Source organism: Tuber melanosporum (assembly GCF_000151645.1).
Source record: "Tuber melanosporum whole genome shotgun sequence assembly, scaffold_138, strain Mel28".
In the NCBI taxonomy this organism is placed as follows: Eukaryota; Fungi; Ascomycota; class Pezizomycetes; order Pezizales; family Tuberaceae; genus Tuber; species Tuber melanosporum.
In genome coordinates this window covers 154,849-172,729 of record NW_003298795.1, presented here as the reverse complement: position 1 = coordinate 172,729, position 17,881 = coordinate 154,849, and the positions used below count along the sequence as shown (strand labels likewise).

At 48.6% G+C, this 17,881-nt stretch overlaps 2 protein-coding genes; one reads left to right on the top strand and one right to left on the bottom strand.

Annotated features, from left to right (window-relative positions):
• Positions 1 to 78: 78 nt before the first annotated feature.
• Positions 79 to 1,792, bottom strand: GSTUM_00002601001 (uncharacterized protein). XM_002836250.2 has 3 exons: positions 1,531 to 1,792; positions 696 to 1,471; positions 79 to 623 (listed from the first exon to the last, which is right to left on the bottom strand). The coding sequence occupies exons 2-3, from the start codon at positions 1,448 to 1,450 to the stop codon at positions 392 to 394; spliced, it is 987 nt and encodes a 328-aa protein (XP_002836296.1). The 5' UTR covers positions 1,451 to 1,471; positions 1,531 to 1,792; the 3' UTR covers positions 79 to 391.
• Positions 1,793 to 3,957: 2,165 nt separating this feature from the next.
• GSTUM_00002600001 (uncharacterized protein) lies at positions 3,958 to 7,250 on the top strand (the record flags this gene model as incomplete). XM_002836249.2 has 1 exon in its annotated part: positions 3,958 to 7,250. Exon 1 carries the CDS (start codon positions 5,049 to 5,051, stop codon positions 7,248 to 7,250), a length of 2,202 nt encoding a protein of 733 aa, XP_002836295.1. The 5' UTR covers positions 3,958 to 5,048.
• Positions 7,251 to 17,881: the final 10,631 nt, after the last annotated feature.

Genomic DNA, 17,881 nt, shown 5'->3' with positions numbered 1-17,881 from the left:
GGGGGGGTTTGGGGAGGGGAAAGGGGGGGGGGGGGGGGGGGGTATAGTGATGAAGTGAAAGTGGGTAAGGTGGGATAAATGGGGGGGGGAGGGTAAAACAAAAATGTTGAAGAATTACGATAGTTAGAGTAACAAGGGGAATAAAAACAGAAACAAATATTTTAGCCACCTCTACTCGCCAGGAACATGTCCAACTCCCCGCCCAGCATGTAAAAATGCAAACAAACAAGCAAGTAAGGGATCAAAACCAAGCAGAACAAAAACCAGACTGGACCAGAAGAATGCAGCGCAGACAAAAGACAGATAGGTGGAGAGAAATACGAAGGAACCCCCCCATAATATTACGATCATGAAAAAAGGCAACTTTCCTCCTGCAAACGAAATCCCCAAATTAGTGCGTCGTAACCCCCGCCATTGCCTCCTCCTCGGTGAAAGACCCCTCCATATCCCCGAGGCTGGCGGCCTGTTGTGTGAATAGATATGCCCGCCGCTCATACCCACTCTTCAAGTCCATTCCGTGCGCCTTTTTGTGATGCTCATTGCACGTGCGGCTGTGCAGGTAAATCTTATCACAACTAGGACAGTGGGTGCGACGTTCGGGTTGGTGGCGCGCCATGTGGTCACTGTATCCATAGCTCTCCATCAGTACCTCATGCGAAGGGTAAATGGGAAGAGAGAAGGGGAGGGGAAATTACTCTAAACGGCACTTCTGCATAAGTTCGCCCCTCTTCGGGCAGTCTTCGACGGGGCAGGCCCACCTTCCTGCTACCCGCTTTCCGCTCGGCTTACGACTGCTAGTGAATGAAATGTCGGACTGAGCGCCGGAAGATTCCCCGCTGTCGGAGGTGTGGTTCCCGGTGGGCTGTCGAGCGTTTTTCTGGCCGAAGACTTGGGAGAAGAGTTGTTGCGTGCCCATCTGTTGGTTTTGTGGATGAGCCGTGTTGGTCCCGTGCATTTCTGGTGGCGGCGATGCCGGAGGTTGGGCCTGCTGCTGCAGTTGGTTCTGGCTGTGGGAATCGGACATGGTTGTATCCTCAGGCAGTTGTTGGTCCACATTCGCGATTGCTTGCTGGACGCTTTCCGCCCTGGAGAGGGACGAGGAGCAATCCACGCTACCGAAGAAAAGAGTGTTAAGTCTTGCTAATTCCGGATTTGGAGGGTTTAGAGTGCTGGGCCAATTCTCCTCGAAGTATTGGCCCTCGGTGTGTTGCTCGCCGGTGTGTCTTGGGCATATGGCGCTGCTTTCTGCTTGTGCGTCTGAGTGCGCCGCGACCATATCTCGGAGTAGCAGGAGGAAGGAGTCGTCATCGTTGATCACCCCTGTAAATTTGTTGCCATAACGGCTTTTAAGGCGCTCATCGAGGACCTTTTGAAAGCAGTGGAAGAGGTCTTGGGTATATCCGGGGTCTCGGAGAATAGCCCCGACCTCCTGGTACTCGTGGCAGGACATATTTAGTACCAGCGGGTATGTCTAAGTAGATAGTGAGCTAGATCGATCGTGCGTGCATTGAACGTAAGGTGGGGGGTTACAGGATATAAAGAAATAATTTCTGTGATGGGGGTGGTCTAGATGGGATGGTGCCGGCGCCTCTATATCTCAAGAGAAATCGGCCTGTAGAAAAGACCGAGGAAGGCAGAGAGGCGTTGGAAATTGAGTGTCTAGAACGGAAACGAGAATCTAGAACAAGATGAAACGTCACAGGCAGAGTGAGCCGGGTCGGCGGGGTCTGGTATAGAGCACTTAAAATGAAACTGAAAGATGGCGATGGTGATGATGCACAAACGCTCTTCCATCACAGAAATATATAGAGAAAGGGAATGAGTGAGGAGGACTACCATACCCTTCGCACAATCCATGTCTTTGAGCCCGAATGCACATTGCGTCAAGCGCATTCACAGTAGAGAGTTCACACTGCACATAATGTACAGTGCACACAAAAGCCTTAGGGAGTGAGTGTGGGGACAAAATTAGAGGCGATGCGAACTCGGGCAAGGATCGCACCGAACTGAAGGTTCGCTCCGGTACACATTTGCTGAGGCGAAGAGTGGTGGTTTAGGTGGGAGGTTCAGGTAGAATCTCGTAGGGAAAGGAGACTGGGGGTTGTGGGAGTGGTAGATCTATTGAAAAGCGTCACGTGATATGCTGCACACAAACATGCTTGGCCTTGCATAGAAGACACACTAGAACAACCGCGAGTGACGGGTCATGAAAGAGGAATCTGATTCACATCTCCGGAAGATCTCGAGATTGGTCGATTTGTGGCCCGAGAAAATCCCTGGAAGGCTGATTTAGGGCTGTCGTTAAAAGTTCTCGTCTGCACATAGAGATTGAATTTGCCCAGGCTTGTTATGCGCCAAAGCAGAAGTGAGAAGCGTCGGTGAGAAAATCTCAGATTATAACAGTCGGGGGAAAGAACTCATCCAGAGCTGTGGAGAATTTTAATGAGTGGCCCCTTTCCGCACAGGCATTACTGATGCGGTGTGGCTCCAAATTTTTGATGGGAGTTTAACGGATAATTTACATATGCTGTAGATCTCGCTACCACGTTGTTCTGCGCAAGACCCGGCGGCAGGCCTTCTGTGGGACGCAGGGAAATGTTGGGACGATATCCCAAAGCGGATAAGAAATCGTGCCCAAGGGCTGCAAACTCCTAAACTGGCAAAATAACCAGAAGGGTTCGCTCCAATAGAGCTTGCAAGACCGGGACGGTACGTATAGACGGTCCTGAGTGGGCGACAACCGGTATGATACTGATGCATGGCACAAACTATACTGGATGGTCTGTGCCTGATGCTACTCACCACTTCCAAGGCGGTGTGCTGTCTGAGGGAAGGCATCCTGATAGGTGCCTTAGTGAGGTCTTCCTACCACAACCCATCGGTATCCATCATGATTCATTTTGAGTCTTTTATATTTTGCCTGTCTGACTAAAGTTACCTTTCAATGTTAAAGCTTGGCTTGACAAGGAACATGGGCTCGCATCTCCTTGTGGTGTTATAAAAAACCTAACCCTGTTCCCAAGAGATTAGATCATCTTGACCAAGATATCGGTATTATCTTGATCTTATCTCACAAACAATAAAGGTATCATTCTCGCCGATCACGAGTTCCAGGTTTCATACTTGATGATATGACCAAAAACAAGACCGGTGGAGGGTAGAATACCAGCAGTTTTAATAGCGGTTCCATTCCTTACGGCTGAGTTTACTTTCTTTCCGTTGGGTACAGTACTCGAGTACGGCACTCGAGTATTTTCGCTCTCATGCAGCCGGCTACGATGACTTCGCGTACAGCTGCGAGAGGTCAGGAGGTTAACTTGACGGGATTGGCAGGAGATTGCTGCTGCGAGTACCGGTATTTACCTTGCCCGATATCGGTATCGCATACCGGTATGTACCATATCATGTCAGAAGATGTATTTCAATTGAGTAACTCGGGATCGGAGGTCTTGCGTGCACGAGCACCGTACCCAACAGAACTACTCGAGAAGTAGAGGAACGCATCAAAATCTCTTATGCCGAGCTGTTGTGTAACGACTCTTTGTGTGCGGAGATGCTTGTATGCGCCTCGATTCTGTACGAGTACGTGTGAGTGGGGATCGATGCAAGTAAGAGTGGGAGGGGAAGAGAAAAAGAAAGCAATAAGGGTGGAGATGGGAGGGATCAAGATGAACATCAACAACGCGTCTCCCACTTGTCCATTGGTCAAACGCTATGCTCTCCAATTTCTTCAATTACACCTGAAATCTCTGTCATATGGACCACCCCTAGCGCTATCATTGATTGCATACGATTCGTCCCCGCAATCCCTTGACGCAAAGGAGAGGACCAGAACCATAGGAACATGCCTCGACGTCGGGGGGAACCCCCCCCTCTAACACCACAACCGCAACCACCACCACCACAACAATATCGCATCTCGGTTCAGCATTCTCCTCCGCCTCCTCCTCCATCCACTCTTCACTTTACCTCCGGCCCAATTCCAGTCACCCAACAGCAGCAACCACATCAACAACACCAGCCGCAGCAGCCCCATCATGATCACCTTCATCAACACGATGATTCGGTCCCACTTTACAGCCCCGGGTCGCTAGGTGCCCAATCCCCTGAGCCACTTAGACTCTTGGCTGTCTTGGATTCGCTAAAATCACTCGGCTTCATTTCCATTTCTGATTTCCTTGTTCGCTTGTTCAACAGTGATGACTCTACTGTTCGACGCCGGGTGAGTTTGTTTTACACACACGGCGGCATCAGGTCTGTTCTCGAAATTTTTATGAATTCGAAGCGTGCTAGGGAGAACGGTGGTGACGAGGTTGCTGTGTCGTGGGCTGGTGGAGTGTTTAAAGACGAGTTTGACGCTGGTCTTGTCAAGGGCGGTGTTCGTACCTCCCCTTGGCCTTGTGAAATTGCTACTCTCATGATCAAAGAAAAAATCTCCTGACTTCCCCTAACGCATTAAATCAATAAACTATAGATTAATGTCGATGTACGAGCTAATTCTACCGAGTCTCGTGGTCGAACTACTGGGGAAATTTTGAAGGAGGGTCTTGAAAACTTCGATCTCGCCAAAGTCCAACGGCAATGCGAACGCAAGGCCCCCCTTCTTTGGCGTCTACTCGAAACTCTCTCGTCTTCAGACCGTGAATGGGTGGAGGCGAAGGCATTGGCAGCTTCCACAGGGAACGAATCGGCCCCGCAACCGTTGTCGAAGCGGCGAAAGGCGGATACAAGCCCCACCACAGCCTCGTGGTCAATGATGGGGGCGCCCTCAAACCCCCCACTTACGGTCACTATTATGTTGTTGCTTCTTGCAAGCTCCCAGGTGAGAAATAAATTCCAGAAATGGCTTGGACTGTATCTTTACGCCCAGGGTGTCCGCAAAGGGCCCTTGAATTCGCTCCGTGCTTTGGGCGTTGGGAGCGAAGGCAAGGTTATTGGTGACAATGGTTCGACACGACCTTTCCCGTCGGGGTCTGTGCTTCTAGGGCTGATTTTCCCCAGTTCTCCGGGTCATAAGCGATGACATCAAGAAGAAGCTGCGTACGGAGATGGGTGGATCAGACCTGCAGGTCCGAGGCCCAGGCGCTCCACGGATCAACTCGCGGGCATCAAAGCGGAAATCTGTTCCGACAGAGCCTAGGCCAGTGGGTGTTGATCGTCCCAACCCGTTAGAGGGAAAACGTTCATTTGTTATATCTCAAATTACCTATCACCCTACACCGAAGGATCATCTAAGGGCTGACAACTTTGCACCCTGCGCCACAATCCCTTTTATCATTAGACTGCCTTTATCAACACCAGTACTGACTAAGGCCATGGTGAAAACCTCGTGTACCTTTCGCCGTGAAAAGTATCTTCACACTGCCCTTGCTATCCCGGCTTCTTCCGTGCCTCCTATCCCACGCCCTTTAACTTCTGTCAATAGAGAGCAGGCTTCAGGTTCAGCCTATCCTCCTGCGAGCTATTTTCCCTACAGCTTTGCCCAATCTGCATTAAACGCCACTCCTGGTTACGACACTTCCACATCTGCGCCAAACGGCGACTATTATTTTGCCCAACCCAACACTTCTGCCGCCCCAGGGCCAACGTGGCCCAGGAACCCAGCGGCTGCCCAGGGAACAGAGGACGATTCCAGGCTCTTGTTGACCGACCAGGATGGTAAAATATTTTGGAAAAATCAATCAAGGCTTGCCGTTTGGCGTGCCATGAGGAGGCTCTGGCCCAAAATCGGAGAAATCCTCGGTGAGAGTGAGGTGAACACTGAGCCGCCTTACCTCGCCACGTTTTCTAGGGTACGAGGGGTGCCAAGGGTAGATGAAAGTGAAATCGCCCAGGGAGAGCAGCCCGCTTCTCGGGTATGCGAAGATGATCTTTTTCCCATGCCAAGTATGAAACGTGTGAGCACTAAGAAAATCGAGGAGCAACTATCGATACTTGAAATGGTAACCGAGTACCTTGGTATCGAGCGGGAGCATCTGAAGGGTTCTAACCCCGGCAATAGGCTTTGGTTGTGGGCTGGGAACCTTGAATTTGTCTTGGCGTTGAGGAAGGCCAAATCGATAGCCCTGCCAGATTCCATCCTTCACAACATTCACCCGGTGCTCCAATTATTTGACATTCGCGAACACTTTCTATTGGAGCTGTTGAAACAGCATTACGGCAGACCAAACGATAAAGATCCGACAAGCTTATGTCACCATATGCAAGTCATGAATCGGAAGTTTCTCATCTTCGGTTTCTCCGTTACTGGCCAATACGCTGAGGGCCTTTTGCTTCATTCGCTTGAATCTCACCTTATCGACTCGATTCTGACGGTCACCCAGGTTCGGGAATCGGGCCCCAAGACCAAGAGAGAAGCTTTAGATATTATCACCAAAGTGTACGATATATATCTGGAACCAGAGGTAGTGAAGAATTATCAGTCAGCTTTGGACCCTCGCACAAGAGACGAGATTTTTGAGAATCACATGCTTTTAATGCAGCACTCACTGGTATACTTGACACTACTAGATACAATTTCCACCGCTTCCACAACCTCCCTCCTCCACGTCCTCTCCTGGCTTTCAACGGCTTTCCAGTCACTAAGTTTCCCCATATCTTCAAGCCTCGGCAACGAACTTCTCGATCTCGTAGCAGGCCTCACCCGTGAGTGGGAGCCGCCCCTCCGCCGAGCAGTCCTCGACTCAATGCTAATCCCCAAGAGCCCTGGCGCACCTCTCCCAGCCCCAGCGCCCCACCCCGCATCCCCGAAAATCTCCGGCGACTATCAAGAAGTAGACTTTGCTATGAAGCAGCTCCTCCGACAAACAAAGGCCGTCTTCGACCTCCGGGATAACCCCAAACACGGCTTCTTCCGCGAGGTAGCTACGCCGAACATAAGGACTATTTCCAAAGTTGTCAGAAACGCTGAGGAATCCCTAGGCACAGCGCCCCGGACAGCGAATCAGTGGAAGAGTCCGGCGGAGAACGTGGACCCGGATAAGGAGATACCAAAGCTAGTTAAGGAACTAAGAGAAGCGAGGGTGGGGGAGTGGGTGCCTGGTCGGAAAGCCGGTTTCAAGGTCTTGCATTTGTTCTGTAATGGTGAGGAGAGAGTCCGGAGTCCTGGATTTTTGGAAGAGTTTGTTAAGCGCGGGGATGGAGGGGTGATTGACGGTGAGGGCTCTGGGGAGACGGATGGGAGGGATAAGGAATGGAGGAGAAGGAATTTGTTTTTCGCCGAGGATTTTGGGTTTGACTGGGGGTTGTGAGTGAGAGGTACTTAAGAAGAAAAGCTGGGGTATGTAGGAAGTTGTGTTTTTCCTTACTCTCTATTCTGTGTAAATTTATCCCTGGTCCTGTAGTGTGCTGGTTTGCTCGCTGGTGGCGGTGGGTGTACTGTACGTGTTGAAAAGGTTTGTTGGTAATTTGTGACTCCTGTTTTGTTTAGTTGCGGTCGAAAGTATCATACGAGGGTGTACGGTACCTGTAATTTTCTTGGGGACTGTGTCTGAAGTGCATTTATGATACGAGTACCGTGCTAGACTATTTGTCTATCGTACTAGTCATGTGGAGCGTTGGCGTGTATACCCAAGCCTTTATTTGGAATTGTTGAGTTAGGTCTTGTAGATTTCATGAATGCTATTGGGGGATTTGTCCATTTCACAACTGGATAGGAGCTTGCAGTTTGGGATCTCGGTGATAATACCCTTTCACCGGTAGCCAACGTGGCTTGAACACGGTAGCTACGAGGCTACGAAATGGGACGATTGTCAGGCATGCACCCTCACCAACACCTTCCTCGTACCTCCCGAGTACGGGGCACAAGTATCATACCGCAGTAGAAGGAGGGGAATAGAAGTTTGTCGTGGCGAGAGAGGGGTGGCGAACTTTAGCGAATATCGGAAAGAGTCAAGTGATTACCCATGATGGTGCTCGCTCGGAGTTTGTATGATAAGTTAGAAAATATAATCACCGTGTTCTTCAGTTGATGACCAACCTTTTTTTTTTTTTTTTTTCTCTCTCTCCACTTTACTGGGTATTTCATATCATGGCTGAAGAAATGAGTTGGGAGGCTTGAGGCGGAGATTAATGTAAGACTTTTCGCAGCCGTCTCCATCCCAACCAACCATTGATCTTGGGCGCCACACAGGGGCAAGCGCGCCTTTTCCCCCATTTTTGTCCTTCCGTCTAGAAGGGGGGGCATAAGCGCGATTTAGAAGTTAATCGAAATATGCGGTATGATACTGTAGTACTAGTATGATATCATATCATATCTTTCGCTTAGCCATCGTGGCTTCCCTGCGGGATTATATCTACCCCCCGTGTTTTTCTCATGCACAGTATAAGTACTGTACCGTACCTGGATGCATGGATGATTAGTAAGGTATTTTTCTCTAGCATTGTATCATATTAACAATCGGAATCCGTTAGAGCCTTTAGCGAGTGGCACCGTACAATACTGTACGGTACTTGCTGGCGGGGAGTTCTCCATTATCGCTGGGGCGACGTTAGTCCATAAGTTAACCTCCAGATTGGCAGCAAATTGTGCAGGAGATCGATATTAGACATTCCGATATCTGGACGTAGCATAGCATAGCTAGTCTCACCTGCCATACGAGATATAATACCTACGGTGAGCCATTTTCTCCGCCCAACATATACGAGTAACTTCGCAACGATACCGGTACTTTACCGCAGCCATAAAGGCGGTTGGTGATCAATTTTTCGCCGTTAGCTTGCTAGCGGTGCTGACGGGCGGAACGGAGTGGCAGCCAGTGTGGACGTTTTGCGACTCGGTGAGGGTTCAGGTAAGTTAGGCTTTGATGCTGGTTTGGGTGAGTTTCCTTCCGGGCAGGCTGGGAGGGGTTTCGGTTCTCGGGACTCGGGGGGAGGTGGGGTTAGATGGGCAATGGGGGTATCATAGATGGGTGGGGGGAGTGGGGAGAGGGGGGTTGCTGTAGGCTGGTAGGTATGGGATTGGGAGGACGTCGAATGTGGTCGGGTATATCATAGTATCCATACGTCTTGCCCACTCCCGGATTCCCGCTCGCGAAACAAGACACACCCTTATCGGCTCCACCCTCACCACCACTTCTCCACTCCCGCGACTCGGCTGTTTCCAAAAACCGATCCAATCCCCGGCACCGTCAAATCGGTCGGTGCGCACAACTTCATGTCTATTGTTCGGGTCCAGTGGAGACAGCTAAAGCGTAATCTGCGCATCCTCGTCGGACTTCTAGACAGTTTTGCTGGGACTACCCGTTAATTTATGTTGCCGCAACGGGAATTGCTGTCGCCGACGCTGACTGATTGCATGTATGTGGTTCGGGCCATTGTGTTCCGCCGGAAGTGTAAGTTGAGTGCAGAAATGGTAAAATTTTTTTTAGCTGTTGAGGGGGAGTTTATAAATTTCTGCGAGCACAATTGGAGATCTGGCTTATTGCGAGACGGTTATCATAATACTTAATTGTTTGAGAAGGGAACTGTATTACATGATTAATATATATGTCTCAAGAACACTACTAATGACTGTGAGTTACTACAAGTTAGTATGATATTCCAATGTGTTTCAACATTAGGAATCTCCCGAGTTTTCTATCGTAAACCTCATATAGAGGGGTAGTATTTACTCCCATCACTATTGCATACCATAAAAGCTCTTGAGCTTTAATATCTTCGCTGAGTGAGTAAGCTATAGATCCATAGGAAGAGGAAAAGTTGCCGAGATTGTTTAGCATTTTCTTAACATGGTGTAAAATCAACCCACTGGATGTGTTGGACCCCATTATCCGGTGTTTACGATTCCCTTAGCCTATTAAACCGAGCCCATCTCTCCCTGCTGGATGATTTCCACCAATTATCTGACGGGGTTTTCACGAGATTTTTTACGTTATCAATGGTTCAGGAAGCCAAGGAAAGGTCCGGGACAAGATAGCACATAACTTAGATGAAAACTTTCACAGACACGACAAGAAGCAACGGTGATCTACAACAAAAAACTCAAATTTCAGCAAACCTTCCTGCACCCGTGACGACAGGAATCAAAATCGCGAAGAAGAAGAAAACGGTTACTGGAGTTGTAGCAAACTACCCGTCCAGACTCAACAGTAACTCAACAGTAACGCGGTAAATAGATCGCTAGCCGTCATTCACTCCAGTTGGTTTCTCCCCTCATCCCATATACATTGTAGCTGGTGCAGTCGGGTGGGTATGGTTTGTAGGGATAAGTTAGGGTTGGATAGTTTTAGGGGTGCAAGGAATCGGGCGCGAAGACTGCTATTTTTGCTGTAAGTTCTGGGAAGTTGGTTTTAGGTGACTGTATTGGTTGGTCTGGTTCTGCGTGCCAGTGGCCGGCCGTTGGGTCTTGAAGTCGGATGATTGCCAGTTGCTAATATCGTGTTACGCGAGTGATATCATACCTCGTATCATACACATTTGAAGCGGCCCACCCGAAGCCGCCACCAGGCGGTCCATCGTTGTCCACTCCCGCCATTTAAAAATACAATTTAAAAATACATTGCCTTGGAGGCGCCTTACCCTACCTATACCTCCTCGAGCTTGCCTACACGGTATTTCCGGTTGTATTCGATAGCTGTCTAAGTCTACTATCTGTTGTCTATTATCCTGGCGGATTGGCTTTCGTAATTGCTTCCTGTGACTTGGTTTACTCACGGAGTTGCAATATCTGTGTCTGGGGGAGAAAGATATGCTCGTGGGCTAAGCATAATACCGGCAGAACTAAGATAATGAGGCCATGTGGTAGAACTTTAGAGTTGTCTCCCCTGGTAAGGTCTAGTATTGTTTTTCCTTTTTTCTTTTTTACGATATTTGTCTCCAAATGCAGGTTTTTTGGTATGTTTTTCGCCCCTTCTTCGGGAGGAAATTCTGGACTGCATAGCCCGTGACTCGTTTATTCGAGTTTTCAGGGTATTCGGGAACCGGATAGGATGAACCGGGATCTTGAATAGGAATGTATGGTGTTAGGGTATCTCTATCTGGAAGGATGGATAATATGTCCGGGTGATTTTCTGTGACTAGAATAGCTTGAATAAATTGCTCTTTTTGGGGGGGACAGGGGAACTGTGCAGTATGATAATATTCTACAAGTTTTTCTAGTTTTTATGATAGTAGCGAGGGCAGATACGCATTCTATTCCTCCTTTCTCACCCTCTCACTTGAAAGCGAAACCCATCTATCCCCACCAGAGAGTTCAAGTTCAACTCTCTCCGACCCGGCAAACTTTTTCTCCCCCTTTTCATCGCCAACTTAAAAAGCCCCCTTCCATCTTGCTTGTAAACCCCTACACGCAAGTCAGGGTGCGAGGCTCAGAACGCAAAACTTGCTGCTTTGGTAAACCTTTCTCTGAGTTAACGTCCGACAAGCGTCGTCTTCACTTTTCTCCGCACTATAAAGCCCTCAATCCCGCCGCCACTTCCCTTTTCTACACAACCCTCTCCCACACCACCTCCACCCTCCACAACCAGCGCCTATACAACCATCCCTTGACTCAGTGCCACCGGTACCGTGAGCTCGACTCCCCGACGCAGCGAAAAGGTGGGTAACAGCTGTAGCGGAATATAATAGCAACATTCTACCCCAACCCTTTCCCCTTCCCCTTGATTTACCCCTCCCCACACCTTCACATCCGCGCAACCTTACCAGTACTCCTTCACATCGTCAGTGAGAGTTATGCCTTTCATACACCTACCCAACGAGTTGGTCCATAGGGTTGCAGAATTTCTGCCTCCCTCGGATATCAATTCTCTCCGCAGAACTAATGCCCGCTTCGCGGCATTATTTTCTGTTGGAATTGTGAACATTACCTGTGGACAGAAAGACCGCGATTGGTGCATTAAGCTCATCAAATTCTACGCAAAGAAAGGTAATGTTGCTATTGCCCGCAGAATCCTCCGGAGAGCCGCCGAGACAATCCAATACAGAAGAGATCCTACTGTCCTTGAGGGACTTATCAGATGTGAGCGGGATGAGAACGCCTTCCTCACCCTCTACAAAGCGGGCATCAAGATCAGGACCAAGTACGGCCCCTTCGATGAGCAGCCGATACACTGGGCCGTCGAGCAAGGCTGCTTGGAGGTTTTGAGAGTGCTACTGGCCGACCCTGAAGTCGACGTCAACTGCATGACCTCTTATGGATACCCCCCATTGGTTCTCGCAGTCACCAATAGGCAAGAGGGGGCGGTCCGTATGTTGCTGGAGGATCCGAGAGTCATAGGGATTATGGGGGGTGTTCGCAAGGAGGGCGCAATTCACCTGGCAGCCGCGGAAGGAAACGTCAACATCGTCAGAATGTTGCTGCACGATCCTAGATACAAGAATTTCAGAGGACTGGATAATAACGGCAGCCCCTTGCTCCACGCTGTTAGACGAGGCCGTGCGGAAGTCGTCAAACTTCTCCTCGCCGACAACAGACGTGACTTGAGAAACTTTGCCCACCGGAATGGACTCGGATTGCTCCACGAGTCAGCAAAGCGCGGGTACTCAAAGGTTGTCAAGATCCTCCTAGAGCACGGCCGGGTCGATGTCAACCAGAAGGATAGCTGGGGGAGCACCGCATTCGGGCTCGCTTTCTTCTACCGAAAGGCTGAAGTCGTTACTCTACTCCTCAATGACCCAAGAGTCGAGGTCCATGCAAACGATCCCGACATCGCCCATTCCGAGTGCCCAAATATTGGCGAATCCCTTCTGCACAACGCAGCTCGTGACGGCGACAACGCAGTCAAATTAACCCAAGCCCTCTTGGAGGATACCAAAGGGCGGTTCAATATCAACCAGCTTGATTACCAGGGACGTACCCCCCTGCATCTCGCTTCCTTCAACGGGGGCGTAAACCTCATGAGGCTCTTGGTCTGGAACTCTCGGGTTGATGTCAACATTGTCGATCGCCATGGTCGGACCGCGTTGCAAGTCGCGTGTAGAGCCGGGAACAGTTATGCTGTTCGAATCTTGTTGACTCATCCAGACATTGATGTGGATGCCGGGAGGAATCCGGATGGTAGACCACTATTCATGCAGAGACTCTCGTGGGAGGTGCAGAATGCATTGGAAGACTATTATGAAATGAAGAGAGTTGGGGTGAAACTTAGGAACCCTACTTTGGAAAATAATTTGTGATGGAGGCGAGTGGAAAGTGGCTGGCTGCTGGTGCGGGAGTGAACTATCGCTGTTTATCTCTGGTAAAATTTATAGCAAGAGCTGTTCTTGTCCGTTGATTCTTTTTCTTATTTTTATTGACGCTATTGTAGGTGGGAATTTGGAGTGGCTGGTATTATAGTTGGGGTAGCTTATTTAAAATTGGGCAATTTTCTTTTCTTTCTTTTGAATTTCCTTTTTTCTCTTTTCTTCTTTCCGATCCTAACATGCAATTGCGATCAGGAGAAATTTGAAGTCCGATAAGAATGCTTTCTCCTCGCAGTTAGTTACTCTAAATCAAAAAGGGGTGATCTAGCGGGCTCATACAAGTGTGTGAAGAGAATGATCGCTTCTTCAAGTCAGTCATTTGTTGGTCAGATTAAATTTCTGTGGGCCTGGTGGGGTGTTGACTTCCCGCCCGAAATATGAGGAGGTATCATAAAGGATAACGTCCACAGGGTTCCTCTAGATATTAGATATTGCTATATTATCGTCGGATGCTCGTTCACACTATCGAAAATCGCTCCCGTTCAAAATTTTACTTTTTCAATACCGTTGTTTTCTTCAATTCGTTTCTGTTTTGTTCTGATCTGATTAGTTCTAATTGGCTCTCAGACCGTTTCTCAATTTGTTTTTCACCCCCCTTCGCTCTATAGATTTGGCGGCTATCATACAGGCTTGGTTTTCTCTCTTCTTCATCTTCCCCCCCCCACCCCGTCGATCCGACTTGGCGGTGTGAACGGGGAGGGAGAGGGCAAGGAAAGTATCTTCCTAAGATACCGTTGGTTTCCAAAGTTCTGTGTGGCGATAGGGGTGACTTAGCTAGCGTCGTTTTCGTGCCGCGAGATATGATACGAAGTTGGGAGAAGGAGGAGAAGGAGGAAAAGGAGAAGGAGGTGTGGGGAGCTTATCGATAACCTCCCCACATGCATTGTCACAATTAAAACCATTAAATTTTCTTCTCATCAAAATCGCTTTCTTTCGAAAAATTTTCCTTTTCAACACTTTCACCTTCATTTCCGATTTGCTTTTTGATTCTTTCATGATACTTATTAGCTCTCCAAGCTATTTAAAATTTAACCCTTTTTTTCCCGTTTCACTTTTCTCCACATCACTTTTCATCTATCGCTACAATAAGCTTGCCTAGTTTTTCTTGCTCTCCTTTCTCTCTCTCTTTTTTACTCTTTTCAAGGTTTCGTCGTTCCTCTCAATATACTCAACGACGAAATCGATACACACAATAGTTGTGCTTTGAACCCTTTGAAGTCTGACAGTGCCCTTCTCTAACTTTGCGAATCGTGACGAGGGAGAAACCAAAAGCTGGTGAATATATGTGCAAAGCCTCTGTGACCATTACTCCATTCATCCGGAACCCATTTCCCAGCGGGCGCTATGGTGTTCTATCCCCCGAGAGGGGGTAACGCTTTGGAATAGGTCATCATGTATAATCACTCGGTTTCAATCTCTAAGCGAAGGGAGTGCGGTAGTGTACCCGTCGTCCCGTCCTGTGATGAAGCGTGAAGCATTCGATGTGTGAGAGGTAGCCAGGCTACAATCAATTCATTGTTATCGACCAAGCTGAAGATATCTACCTAGGACTAATATTAGATAATTCTCAAGCGAGCCATCAGCCCCTCATTTGGTGGGTACCCGGAGGACTCCTATAATCATAGAGTCACTGTACAGCCTGTAGAGGGACGCAGCAGTAACTAAGGAGGGAGAAGCGATAGTGGAGCTCAAAACCTTGCCTGTTACTGTTCTTTTGTTGTGGTTTTGTATACGACCTATGATTGGAAATGCGAGATGGTCAGGCACGACTTGTAGACTTTTAATCATCTCGTCATTTGAGTCCATGCATCTAGAGACGCGGTCACCATATATCACCCAACAGATCGGTAATTTATATGACGTCCCCAAAGTGCTTCAGTGTGGTAAGTTGGTTTTTGAGGCCACAGGGGAGAATCCCGGTGTTGGGCCCATCCCTCCATTCCTCCCCTCCGGACCAGACTAGAAGTTCCGCGTACCCGGGCGGCAGGACAAACAACCCCACTGAAGTTTGTGTAATCCCGTGTAACTCAAGGTGCTCAAGTGGGCTGGACACCTTTCTCACCAAGCCTCGGCCCAACAACCCCCCCCCACATGCCAAAATCACAGTTTTAATGAGCTTCTCTCACACAAGGCCCCACACAGTTTATAAAGCATTCTTCAGCAAGCCGATAGCAGTATCGCACCGTCGGGTACGGTAGGATTTGCTAGGTCTGGAGGAAATGTCCGCTACGCCCAGTATGGTAACTCAGGAATAGTAGTCCCAGGGTTTCCCGGGACGATTTCGACAGGGTCCACCCGAGTGAAGCTGCGCAGACTGGGGCCGCGGTTCCCCGCTGTGTCTTTCTTTTCCTTTTTTCCGAACCGGTACCCTGCCGTATCTGACGTTATGCCACGGCCATGTTGCGCTCTAGTCACCTACTGTAAGGAAAAAAAAGTATCGTACAGGTATTTTAAAATTAAATTGACCCTGGCTTGATACGACGGCAGCGGGCCACGGGGATGATTTCACATCTCACTCTCTAGAAAGTACATACTAATCTTAAAGCGGTTCCAGCAGGGTTGAGAAGAGTTCAAGGACTTTCTCGAAGCACCTACATACATTGCTCCTCAATGGACCATCAACCATCCCCCCACCTCTGTTATCACTTCCTATTGGAGCAGGCGTGACATCGGAACCAGAATTGACATCTTCTTTTCGCTCCTAAGTCATCATGGTTTCAAACATGGCTCCATAGAGCGAGCTAGATTTTATCTGACGGTTAGACTATATCCTTCTGGCATAAGACTTGTATTTACGAACTTAGTGCCTAACTTAGCCCGTTAGTGCTATCAAACAATGTATTCGGGGGGGGGGGTCTTTTAAAAATTGCCAATTCCGGTGGTTTGGCTTCAAAAGTAGGAAACCAACCTGTAAGCTCAATCAAGGTCCTTTGGAGACAATCGGAACTAGGAGCAGCTAGCAAGCACGATACCGTACCTCCCAATGCTCATAATAGTATCAAGCCAAAAGAAGTAAAAGTCAGAATCGGAAATAGCCCACTCCATACAAGCTCTTTTAGATAAGGAAAAATTTCCTCAAAACCTTCCACCCTCACTTGTAATTTCAAAGAAATTTCTATAGGTTTTTGACTTGTGCAACGCCAGATCCCCCCTCTCAGAAAACATGATCGCTCGATCAAATAACCCCCCCCTCCCCAATCGCCATCCATTGGTTTCCAATTTTTAAAGATCGCCACGGGTACTGCGTCGTAAACTACCGATGGTTGTGGCGGGGTGAGGTTTATGATCTCCTAGCACCAAATTAAGTTGTTCTATTACTCAGTAGATAGAGACTTCAAGCTTTGGGGTGCGAAATCTCTTTACCGACAAATGTGCCTGAACTACTTATCGGACCCGGGCAGCGGATGCTAGCGTCTTCCTTTCTCATAGCCTTTGCTGAGAAGGAAAGCTCCTCTCAGGCCTTTATGGCACCAGAGTAGTCTCCTGGGCCCGGAAAACAGCCAGAGCCTGCATGGAAACACTAGACCAGCACCCCATCAAATCCTGCACAGGTTGGGAGGTCTTTTTTTAAAATAGAGCTGGCAGTAATTATGCGATATATTTCACCTGAATATAGCCGGGCACCCAAAGCACTTGCGTCAACTTAAATGAGGGAAAAAAAAAGGAAAAAAAGAATTTAGGGGAAGATGGGCTTGTATCTGTGATTTCGTATCGCAACTAGTGATTGACTCGAAACACTACCATACACATTATTATATGATAAGACATGACGAATGCGCCACAAATAATCGAATTCTCATCATGTTGCCTCATCACCTCTTACAAGTAGTGTTTTGATAGATTCGACATAAATAATAGCCGGCTTCCCAAAGCCAAATGCACTCCACTTTAGTCAACCCTCAACATTACTAACAGCATCTCTGGCAAATTGGAAAAACGACCAGTAGGCCTGCGTCAAACTGCTCGATTTCCCATCATCCGAATAACTTTCATCGAAGTCTGAATCCTCCAGGAGTCTGATAACCTCCGCAAACGACTTGTAGAATTTATCACCGCCAGCTTTTTGCGGAGACGAAACAATGTCGACTTGGGTATTCATAACCGCGATAGTCGCCTCGTGTTCTTGACAAGTTGGCCAGGGCACTTTCAAGAGTAGCGAGGGTTACTCACCGATTTCCGATACCCGCACATGGTCCAACCTATAAAGTTTCTTGAAGGTAGAGGTACCGGATCTTCTTCTCCCGGGAAGTTTATAGAGCATGGCATCGACAACGGCATCGCCCCTCTATGGGGTTATATTTCCTTCCCGAATGATTTTGGTGTCTTACTCGTCCTGGATGCCAAGCTTGTCACGCTTAAAGGTGCTCATGAACCAACTCCGCACCAGCTAGTGTTCCTTCAACGGGACCCCCAAGGTGCGCAACTTGTCCTTACGCCCAGCAAGCTCGTACTCGTGTGAGGCGGGCGTGCATCTCTCTGTGGAGGGCGATATCGCCTTCAAGTGCTTGAACTCTTTTCGATAAATCGGTCAAGTTGAAGCCACTATGTTTGACTGGAGGTTCACCCCTTACGGTGCTCCATCACCACTGGTCTTGAGGATCGCACCGTACACTCGCCCCCCGCTATCCCGGATGGTCAGATTTCACATATTTTGTCCGGGACAACGGGGCATCCGGAACAGCGGAGAGAGAGAAAGAGTTCA